Raw genomic sequence first — 12,624 nt, 5'->3', positions numbered from 1 at the left:
AAATTTTATCAAATTTTGCAACTAAAATCTACCTTAGAGGCAGTTCAATCCTTCCAATGTGGTAATTTAAAATATAATACGGTACTATAACTTAACATCCACAATTTCATACGAAAATATTTTGGTATACTAAACTAAGCACTTGTTTCTTTGTGTAACACTAAGTTACCAAATTATCAAGTAAATTTAGTAGTAAATTATTGTACTCAATATTTTATATATACATAGAAGTGTGTCGTTTATCCAAATCAATTAGGGACTGGGGTTGTTTGGATAACTTACTTTTCGGATAACCGATTATATACAAAAAAATATATTAACCTATCCCATGTTGAAATTTTTCTCCATTGCTTATCACTTCGCATTGAATTTTCGTCGATGTTAAGCCTAACACAAATTTTTAAAAATAATCATGTCTATTGTAAAGTTAAAAATTACTGTATTTCTTTATTTTGTACAAACAAAATAAATATAGTGAAAAATATTAAAACAAAAAAATTATATTTTGCAAGTTAATCTAGTATCTAAAATGTTTGATTCAGCATGACACAGTCAGACTGGAATGCTTTTGGTGAACCGACGGTTCTGTTGATTGGCTTTCGGATAAACAACACTCTACTGTATGTATATATATATATATTATATACAAATTTTGTGTACTGATAAGTAGTTATTAGATATGTCTTTTAAAAACAAATTACTTTAACTGATGTACGAGCTTATTCAGAGGAAGAAATAAAACAATCTTTTACTGATGAAAATATTACCTTATGCAAACAAATTTTGTTTAGACTCCACCATTGTACAGAGAGTCAACATCAAGGATTTACAGACCAAGAAGCTTGTTAAAAAATATTGCTGTTCATTTCATGAAAATAAGCTGCTCTATCATATCAACATTTCTTTATGACTATAAATATTTAATCTACTAGCAGGTGGGTCCGGCGTTGCTCGGGCAAAAGTAACGATAGCGAAGATTAAGATTATTACGTTATACTCAACCTTACCCGTTTTCACAGAATGCAAAAATTGGATCCCCCGTTTCCAGACTAATTAGAGAATTTTTACATGGGTCTAAAAATATCTTCAATTTCCTGCAAAAACGAAAACCAACTGCACTTTCTCTTAAAACGGCGCTTTCTCTTAACAATTCCATTGTTACGTAACACGTTCATTGTTGACACTTCCATTGTTAACACTTTCATTGTTACTTAACACTTCTATTGTTGATGGAAGTGTTAAGCTTGATCCTGTCCCTCTCCCACAAGGGTGGCATTTCGAAAAATCCCTTTTTAGTGTGCGTTTTCGTGACGTATCCTAACTGTGTACCAAATTTCAGCTTCCAACTCCTAACCGTTTGGGCTCTGCGCTGATTATTATTATTATTATCAACTTGTCTCGATTATATATATAGATTGAACAAAGATATAAAGTAAATTACAGCAAATTTTATCAGCCTATTTCAATATAATAATTATATTCATATGGAAGTGCATACATAAATGTATACATACATACAAGAAAAACATAGGCTGTACACAAAATGTTTAGCCGGCAAAAAAGAGTGTAAGGGAAAGGGGAGGGAAAGAAAGAGGAGATAGACAGTAGAGAAAAGTAGGATCCCTCTGAACGGCATACATAAGGCTACAGTACCCTCTATGTTTGATGTTGGCATGCAGATTTTAGGCTGCAAGACCATAGTCTCCCGAAGGGTCAAAAAGAAAACCCAAGTGTAGCAACACCAATAATTGAGTGCAGCCACAAATAGCTAAGTGTAGAAGTTAGTGCCAAGTGGCTGTTAGTAGGAAGACTTATATCTACTTAATACTAATAAAACTGAATGAGATCGCAAATCTTAATACTAATTAACAGCTAGACAGACAGAGCAAAAAGCAAATGAACACAATGATAAACTAGACGAGACTAACAACTGACAGAGAGAAACAAGCAAAACCTCAAAATTTTTATCATTTTTATGTATTTATTTATGTTTTTTTTTTAACATTAACTTACTCACTAACTAACCTAACTTACCATAACCTAGGACAAACCTCACCAGACAACTAAAGTTAACAAACCCTAATCTAACGGGACATTCCAATTTTCAACGCTGACTCAGCGCTGATCTCAACATTCGTTAAAATTTGTTCCTTTTTTCAACGTTGAGGTAGCGCTGACTCAACACACTCAGCACTCAACAGATATGTTGACTGCTACTTTCCAATGAATTATGGGTAATTGGTAAGACATTTGAATGGAATCCATCTTGCTGAGAATGGAATTATGGGAACTAAACACTTCGTACTCAAGTTGGAACGTCGTTGATGATGTCAAATTGTTGACTTCAACACTCACGTTGAAAATTAGAATGTCCTGTAAGTTACAACTACCAAATTTAGACTGAAAAAAGACAGACAATAAGAATTAAAATACAAAGTTGAAAGGCAGGTATATACAGACAGTTGAAATAATGGAAATGAAAGCTAATTGCCATCCATGCTCTGGAGCGAGTGCTCTCATGAGCACCACTAAGAGATAGGAATGTGAGTAGATGATGGAACATTGTACGTGAATGAGCTGACACAGATTGCAAGGCCACTTCAAGAACAGCAGCTCTCATTAAACTATTCCTAATGTGATTGTACTATTGAAGCAAAAAACTAAGTGAAGTGATGTTTGATCTTCCTGAATACCACAATCACATTGTGGATTGTCCCCAAGGTTAAATCTATGCAAGTATTGCTTAAAGTTGCCATATCCTGTAAGTAGCTGAGTGGGGATGTAACTAGGGTAAAAATGGTGAAAAATCAGGTACAAAGTTCTGGGACTAGTGACGTGGCATTACAATCAGCCCTGTGATGAACTTGTGTGTAATAGACATAGTTATATAGTTTTCCACTAAATTTCGTGTCAGTATCATATGTAGTTTTTGTTTCTTGCTATTCAGATTACATCCATGTTCTTGTCTTCCAATTTAAATTTTTATTGCTTCAAAAAATGAATTCTTTTAAGGAACAGCATGCATTTTTGAAATTTTGTTTTGAATTTGACTGTAAAAACTGGACAAATATCTATTGAAGATGATTAAAGTCCTGGTCATCCAAGCAACAAGCATCAATGATGAAAATATTGAAAAAAGTGAAAGAAGAAATTTACAAAGACTGACATCAAACAATTGATGGTATTGCAAATGTTGGAATCTCCACAAATCAGTTCATCACATTGACAGATATTTTGAACAAGAGTAACATTGCTGCAAAATTTATTCCTCAACTTTTGACTAACAAACAAAAACAAATGCATCTGACAATTTGTGACCTTAAAGAATGCTTGCAAAATGACCAAAATTTTTCTTAAAAAATGATTACAGGAGAAAAAACATGGATTTATCGCTATGACCCTGAGACCAAACAACAATTAACTCAGTGGAAAAATCATGGCCCACCCACAACAAAGAAAATACAACAATGTGAGGTACTGTACAATCTCAAGAGCCTGCTTGCTGTTTTTTTTTTTTCAATAGTAAGGAAATTATTCTTTGAGAATTTATTCAACAAGGTCAACTTTGAATCAAAATTTTTATATGGATGTTTTGAGGAACCTGCATAAAAATGTTAGACAAAAAAACCAGAACTTTGGAAAGCTCAGAACTAGTAGTTGCATCACGACAATGTCACCACTCATACAGCTATCTCTATTTAAATGTTTCTCACTAAAAATAAAATGGCCATGGGTCCTACCCTCCTTATTCATCAGACTTTGCACTGTATGACTTTTTTCTATTTCCATGATTGAAAAGACAGCAATTTGAGAACATTGATCACATTCAAATAAAATTACAGTGAGTGTTCAACAATGTCAGAAAAGAAAAAAAAAACAATCCAGAAATGTTTTGAAAACTGGAAGAAGTGCTGGAATCTATATATAGCAGAAGAAGAAACTTTTGAAGGCAACAACTCTTAATAAATTCACATGTACTTCAAACATTTTTTACTGGACCAGCCCTGAAACCTTTTGAATGTACCTCATACACAACTCTTTAAAATTGATCATTTAAAATAAATATAGGCAAAATAATACTATTTATATGGAAATATGTAATCTATAGTATGAAAATGCAAAAAGAAAATAAGCACATTTTTAGATGCTTTCTTTTCAAATCTTAAAACATGCAATCACTATTTCCATAACTTTGGATCTTTTGAAATATAATGCAATAGTTAATATAATGCAAAATGTTTACAGTGATGATATAATCTGTAAAAATAGTGTTTGTTCTTAAACTAAAATATATTGCAGTTTAACAATTCCATACAATAAAGCAATTATTTCAAGTTATTGAAAAATATGCATCAAATGAATGAAATGCAAACAAAAGCATATAATAAATAGCAATACTTTGTAGCTCCAATATTATATTTAATAGTTTGCTAAAATGATACTATAATGCAAACCATTCATTTTTAATTGCATGCAGCATGTGTTGTATGAAACAAAGTATTCTCTAAATACAGTAATACTATCAAGAAGCAGTTTTTGCAAATTTGCTAATAATCTCTCTTTGTAACATAACTGAAAACACCGAGATACACAGTGGCACAGAGGTTAATAAAAAACGAAATGTTTTGTAAATCTAGTAAATGAAAAATAGTTTACATATTGGATATAACTAAGCTTGCACAGGAGAAATCATCATCATACAAAATTATTAAGAAAAACGTTACAATCTGAGTGAAAAACTAAACATAATTATAAGCAATTCAAAATAAAAGAAAGAAAATGTTATGTATTTTCAAAAATTTTAATTGAACATAAACAGAAAACATTTTCAGTATTAAATTGACGATAATATATTAATTTACTTAAGCAAACTTTAACATATAAATATTTGCACTATATATATTATATCAGTAATTAGCATGACACAAATATTATGGTGAAAATAAAGTACAAAATTGCTTTATAGAACTTATTGCATAGTAACATCCTAGTAATTATAACCACTTCATGTGTTACATAAATATGAATTACATTACACATTTAAAGCAATTATAATTAACTTGAAAAAAGGTGTAAAGTGTGAGTGACAATTAAAATCGAATAAAACCTTGTATTTGGGTTATCAACACTTAGAAAATATGAAAATTTCGATAGATAATAGATAATAAACTAATACAATAATTTCAAATAATAATAACCTAAATACTGGAATTGCAGTTAACAAATATAGTGAGATTCACTACTATAGTATTTAGATTAATTCTCTTCTTTATTGAAAGTTTTATGGTATGATTTCTAAATACAGTGGTACTTCAGGATACGAACGCCCCAGCATACGAAATTTTCAGGATACGACATGAAATTCAAACATATTTTTGCTCCACGATATGAACAAAAACTCACCATACGACGTTACATTAGTTCGCAGCACCATTTTTTATTCACTTCTGTTCGTTGGTCTCAGTCTACGTGTTTGCTTTGTCGTGGAAGGATCTCGCTCAATAAAAGAAATTTTGAGGTATTATCAGAAAGTGACTGATTTTATTGAAAAGAAACACCGCGAAAAGGTTCACAATTGCCATATTGCTGCTCGGAGTAATGACATTTGCTTAAGTCATTTTAGAAACTCTTTGGATAGACATTTTACCAAGCGACCTCTATCCAGTGAAAGTGCTAATAGAAGTGAAGGAAAGAAAGCAACAAGCAGTGGATAAAAATTAAAAAAAAATAAAAAATAAAACAACACTAATTTTTTAAAATCTTTTCTAAGTTATTTTTAAGTTATTGTTACATTATGTTATGTAAGTTAAGTTTATTATCATTTCCCTTCTCCCTCTCTTCCGCCACCAATTTACACCTCCACCGTAGTCTATCCTCAAAGGTATAGTGCAAATAAAACTACATTTTTTTTAAATCAATTATTATTCTATTACGATTATTTATACATTTACAACTACAAAACACATTTTTCAGTGTTTTCCTTACTATAGTTTTTTTCTTAATGTATTACTTAGCTTTAATTTGAGTGTGTTTTTCATGTTAGAACAAATTATTTGGTTTTACATATAATCGTATGGGGAAAAATGATTCACCTTACGACATTTTCATGATACGATCTCAGTGTCGGAACAGATTAATTTCGTATCCTGAGGTACCACTGTATTGTTCAATCATTACTGCACAAATACAGAGTCCATTTTATGATTATGCCACCTTCTCCCAGCTTCAAAGAATATACTGCACCATATGATTATTCGATAGGACAATGTCGATGCAGAGAAGTCTATACATCCACTTTATTTGATTTTTGTTATTTTAGCAATTTTATCAGTATTAATTTTTTGCATTATTCCAAGTTTAAAACATAACATTATTTGTAAAATTAAAAAAATGTTATCATCACTATTATAAAACCCTTTCTTTTTTAAAAAGTATTTTATGAATTTATTATTTTATTTTAGATTATACAGGTTTTTATTTAATTTTAATCGTCCTGTTGTCACTCCATGGTAATTATAATTAATTTAAACATACAGTGATACCTCGTTTTTCGTCGATAATCCATTCAAAAACAATCAACGAAATCTGAAACCGATGTAAACTGAGGCAATTATTTCCATATGAATCAATGTAAAGCCAGTTAATTCATTCTAGACACACCAAAATATATACTAAAAACACACATTTTATGTAGAATAAATATACTGTTTAATGCTAAAACAATAAGAAATCAATATAAAAGATTAATTTAAAGAATAAATGAACATTTAACATGGCATTTGAAGGACTGCTGACTCTGGAAACTTTCTTTGGTCCCATGGAGGAGAAAAGGAAAGGAAAGCAATGGAACTGCTCGGCTAGACGCATGGGGTAGTGTTCACACAACAAGAAACAATGACACATTGAGCAGGAAAACATGTGGGTTACCCTTTGTTTTTGCAAAATTAGCAATGAGGTCATGTTGGCACACTGACGAATTCTGAGGCAACCGATGAAAACTGAGGTATTACTGTATAGCATAATTCATATTTATGTAACACATCAATTAATTATAAACAATAATTAATTCATAGCATAATCTTATTTACCAGATCTTTGAAGGAAAGCACTGATAAAAGGCAAAAATGTCCAAAATGCATTTACATTCCTTTAATTAATAAAGTATATTTTAACCAGTTATCTGGAAGTTCCTGTGTGATAAAATCTTTAAAGCAATTTTGCTATTAATTTGAAAAATTCAAATAGAACAAGAAGCAACCATACCACCAGAAATCTTATAATTGTTCTAGTTATATGCAAAATGTATAAAAGAAAAGGTTAAGCCATGTGCTCATATTCTACATATACTATCTGAAAATTTAAACTAAATTAATTGAAATACAGTATAACCCTAATTATCTATTCAAAGTAATGTGGATCAACACAACCTCAGATGAAATCGGTGTTTCAGACTAAAATTTAAATATAAAAAGTTACATGGTATCACTTTCAACTCTCTTTTTACACATTAGTGAATTTAATTATGTACAAGAAAAACAATTTTTACATTTATTATACAGCTGATACATACAATAGGTTTAAGAATAAAAATATATATTATTGTTGTTACATTTTAAAATGAATTGCTTGTCTCAGATTGAAATTAAATGATAAAACGTAACAAAAACAAATCCTTTTGGTATAAATGTTATTGTTTTAAACCTTATTTTATGAATTACAATATGAGAATAGTAATGTATTTACTTATGGGTTTATCTTGGTCAATGTAGAACCTTGGTTAACTGGAACTCAGATAATTAGAGTTCTACTGTGTTTTTAACTTAAATAATATATAACAATTTTTACTGTTGTTGATGTATCGTAAGTTCTCTACTGTATGTAAGGCATGTATTACAGTCAAAATTAATTTTCAAATAGCAAGTGTACTATAATCATAAATTCAATATAATAAACAGTAAACATTATTACAATAAATTTTCTTTTAATTGAGTATTCTTTAATAATTTCATAATCTTAAATGATCACAAGAGTTTAACTAAACATTTAAAAATATTGCTAAAAGTTACTTTTTGATCATTTATTTTCACTAGAATTTTTCAGGGAATTCCCAGGACTATAACATTTATACTAGGACTAAATGATATATTAATATATTTAACTATTTAAATAGAAGTTTTATGATAAATTTTATTTTAAACAATACAAAATAAAAGTTTAAGCAAAAAGTAAGTGAAAAATAGATAAGATTTTGCTAATTACATATAACAAAACATACGCAAAAATTAGTTTATGTAAAATGCAAACAAAATATGAACTAATAAGTAAGATATATAATTGCATGGATGAATTGACATAAACAAGGGAGAAGTATGTGTCTACTATTTGTTGGTTTGGTTGTACCTGTTTATAGACATATAAAACATACTGTATTAAGTAAAAAAATAGTAAAAAACCAAATCTGGCATTAATTACATTTAATAAATATATAAAATATAACATTTTTACAAAGGTACAAATAAATAGGTATTGTATTACATTCACAAAAAACAAAAATCAATATATAAAATAACAAAGAACATTATTAGCAGCCATTAAAAATTTTTGTTATTCTATAATAAAATTTTACTCATTTGCCTATGATACAAAACTCATTTAATTAAAATATATAATAAATCCAAGTTTTCTGTTTCAGTTTTGTAAATCTTATAAGACTTGAGTCTCAAGCAATTTTTCCAAAACTTGAAATGAGAAAACTGAAGTTAGCTGGTAATTCTAAGGTTAAGAACTCAAGTTATACCTATAACACACATAATTTTCCTAACAGCAACTTCTATTGAAACATTGATTTAGCAAATGAATTTATCAGCCAATTGTTTGTTCATTTTTTTCATCACAAACTAATTACCAATTACCATCAAATAATATCCTTAAATATAATTGATATTAAATTTTTATTAAAATATCAAAATTTCTTATTTCATACAAAATGAAGACTTATACATTATTTTATACATTCTGGCCAGGCAATACATGATACTTGGGACTCTGGAAGTTTTATAGAGTTCAAGAACCCCCTTTTTGGTATTGCACAACAACCTTGTCACAGATTCTTCAATCTGTTCCATTTATGAAGTAAATACTCAAAATCGATCTTAGCCTGGGGCCAGGAAGCGATATGAAGTAAATACTGTGCTACAGTAGCAAAGCCTTACTATGAAACAAGCCTTTGCTACTGTTCATTTTTATAGCCTGGACATATCATAAAACAAGCTGTACTTTCTTACTCTAATGCAGAGATTACATAACATTAAATTATTTATGCACAATAAAACCATATGAAAATATTTATATTATAACATTAAATGGTAGCCTGTAAAAACATTATTTTGAAAGTGCTTCAAGTCTCAAGTTCAGTGGTCCCCAACCTGTTCTCTGTAGAGACCTAAGGGCTTCATAAACATTTCCAGGGGCTCTGCAGCCACTCAACAAAAATAAAATAAATAAAAATTGAATAAAATTAAAGATAAAGAAACAATTTGCCAAGTTAAATTTGGTATTGCTGTTTTTCTCAATTACATATCTCTGTGAAGCAGGATTCTTTCCTTATACAAGTACCAAAACAAAATACAGAAACTGCTTAAATGCAGTCATTCACCTGCTATCATCATTAATTGAACATAAAATAAGAAAACTGAAGAAAATGAAACCATAGGTGTCTCATTAAACGTTTATACGTGATTTTATGTTATGTCTTAATTTAGGCCTACTCCTAGGCTCCCCAATAACAATATTCCTAAACACCATTAATTTGTAAGACATGGGATAGGCCTAAGAAGATCCATAATAGAAATGGATTCTTCAATCTGTTCCGTTAGAAATGGATTCAAAAAAGGCTCCACAATTCAAAAAGGTTGGAAATTGCTGTTCTAGTTCAAGCACTTTCAAGCATTATGCATCATCAAAAATGAATCTATTTCATACTGACTGCCGAGGTAGGCATAAAGTATAAAAAATTTTTTCTAAAATTTCTATCTTCAAGAAATGCCACTCCGATTAAATTTGTAATTTAAGTAAACTAGTAGTACAGATATATATACTTTAATACAAAATAAATTTTTGATTAAAAAAACACATCAATAACCTTAAGTTAATAATTAGAACCTGATGTTATTCAAAATAGTTTATTCATGTATGTTGAAATTCCTCATGAGCAAACTATATACTTACCATTACATGTTTTCTTAAAAATTTTTTTTTAAAGACATTTGATAGATATTTCCAAAACAGAATTATTAGTATTGCTGAGCTTTATAAAAAACACTATAAACAAAAAACCATAGGACTGGTTACTGACGCTACACCATTCAGGCTGCTATCATTTAAGCTCATTTCCATTGTGGAGTATCACATTGGATGGCAGACAAGTACAAAATGAGTCACATGACTCCACTTTGATGTCACTCGAGTGTTTCGCATAATGAGCAAAACAAATTGTAAAAACTGACTTACTTGACAAGCTATGTTTCACATAACAAGTGAGGAGAAGAGGGGAAGTCCCAGATTATGTGCATGCACCATCAGTCTGTGTTTAGCACTTGTTCCACTAGCATATTAGTTTCGCCTGTGATCACACATTTATCCAAACTTGTGTCCAGACATATTAGGTATAAACATCAACAACCATCGTCCATTATATAATAAACACACCAAACAATATGCTAAATTCACGGACTACGTAAAGGCTATAATTAAATATTAGAAATTAATTTGACAAGAGGTAGGCAGTTATGCTGTCATCTTATATCAAATTTAATGACCAATTTCAGATTAAATTTTTAAAATGTCTAAATTAAAAATTAATTATTTATAATTATTAAATTTAATATGAGATAGCAGCATATGCTAGTCAAATTAATTCATTTCTAATATTTAATTATAGTCTTTACATATCCCAAGAATTTGGCATATTGTTTGGAATGTTTATCAGACATAGCTGATTTTTTTGTTTTCTGCAAATTTTGAATTCACATTCCAGGTTGGTTCATTCTATTCAATACACTAGAAAAAATATGATGATTCACGTCCTAAACAATGTATATTGTAAAATTTTCTTTGAATAAAACATAAAATATTTTAGTATTTTTATTCAGCATGGAATGCATTATCGCATTTTACATTAATTTATATGGGAAAAACTGTTTCGCTTAACCAGTGTTTCACATTACAAATAAGATTCTGGAACGAATTATGCTCATTAAGCGAGGTTCCACTGTACAATGTTTAACAAATTGTAGTCTGCAGTCTCTTCAGAGTCAGAAAAGTTCTCAAAAAATCTATCAGAAATGTCATATGGGCAAGGCGAGTGACTTTTCAAGTAGTCACGACTGCAAGCGAGGTCGTACGACACATTGTACACATCCACCATCCAATTTGCAGCTCCACAATGAAGACAAGCTTAATCAATGGCAGCTGGAAAGGTGCAGAGTCGGTAAGTAATGCTGACTTTTTTGTTTATAGCGTTTTTTAAATGAGTGATAACTCAAATTTTCTGTGTGTTTTGGACATGTCTAGCATGTATGTCTCTATTATAAATAAAATTAAAAGAGAAATCGTTGGTATATGGCTTATAAACATTATTATTATTATTATTATTGCCTTAAAAAATGGTAAAAAAAGCCAAGGGCATCCTATTCTAGAAACTGTTTTTGAACAATAAACCTTTGTATTGTATTATCAATTTAATCTTAGTGTAATGATAACTCTTACCACCTTTTAATTTTATAAACGCGACAATGTTATTGTCATAATAAAATAAATTTCTCCAAATACAATTAACCTACCTTTGACACACGTGCATTGTTCGTATTTATTACACTTCTATTGTTCTCTTTACTACTCAGTTCCGTCGTCGTGGGTTCAAAATGGTCTCCAATCTTTCTATTTGTTAACTGAATGTTTCTAGCAGGATTACTTTCAATATTATTTGTTAAATTTAAGTTAGTCATTTCTTATACTTCGAAAATCGCCATACAAAATAGTAAAAAATCACGTTGTAGCTCTATTACGACATTAAAACAATTTAGAAATTAAAATGATAAATAAGGTGTAAATTTTCATTATATTAATAAATATACGTCAAAAAAATCAATTTAAAATACTTACCAACAACCCGTTCAAATTCGCTCCTCGACTGTCGTACTGAAATCGTATGAAACACGTGGTAATAACTTAAGTGTTGCCATAACTTTCAAAAAATTTATTAATTGACAAATTCAAAATTTTGTAAATATTTAACATAAAATTGAATTAATAATTATTATTAATACTAAATTTTGCTTAAATATGTACAGTAATATAATAAAATAATATGCAAATATAATAAACTTATAATAAATAAATTATTATTAACAAATATAATAAGCTTACGTTTTTACATTATCGATTTCTAATTAGATTTTTAAATTAAAATTGGAATTTATCGATTTTTCACATCTTACTTTATTTTTATAAATTTAGTAATAAGTAAACTATTGAATTCCAATATTAACCACGTCCCGACAACGACCACTTCTAACGAAAGATGTGTCGATTCAGTTTCGATATTGACAGTGTAATGTTTAAGCT

At 29.3% G+C, this 12,624-nt stretch overlaps 1 protein-coding gene across 1 annotated transcript in view; it reads right to left on the bottom strand.

The window, feature by feature from the left end:
- LOC111615592 (zinc finger protein 23-like) overlaps nt 1-12,238 on the bottom strand; it is a 28,851-nt gene extending 16,613 nt beyond the window's left edge. The window contains exons 1-2 of the mRNA XM_023356997.1: nt 12,163-12,238; nt 11,841-12,058 (exon numbers count right to left, since the gene is read on the bottom strand). Of these exons, the coding sequence (XP_023212765.1) occupies nt 11,841-12,005 (165 nt within the window). The 5' untranslated portion in view covers nt 12,006-12,058; nt 12,163-12,238. The remainder of the gene's footprint in view (nt 1-11,840; nt 12,059-12,162) is intronic.
- Between the last annotated feature and the right edge of the window lie 386 nt (nt 12,239-12,624).

Source organism: Centruroides sculpturatus, unplaced genomic scaffold, assembly GCF_000671375.1.
Source record: "Centruroides sculpturatus isolate CEXI.00-Female unplaced genomic scaffold, Cexi_2.0 scaffold19, whole genome shotgun sequence".
Classification (NCBI taxonomy): domain Eukaryota; kingdom Metazoa; phylum Arthropoda; class Arachnida; order Scorpiones; family Buthidae; genus Centruroides; species Centruroides sculpturatus.
Note: the sequence above shows the minus strand (reverse complement) of the source record. Positions and strands in the feature narration are given on the sequence as shown.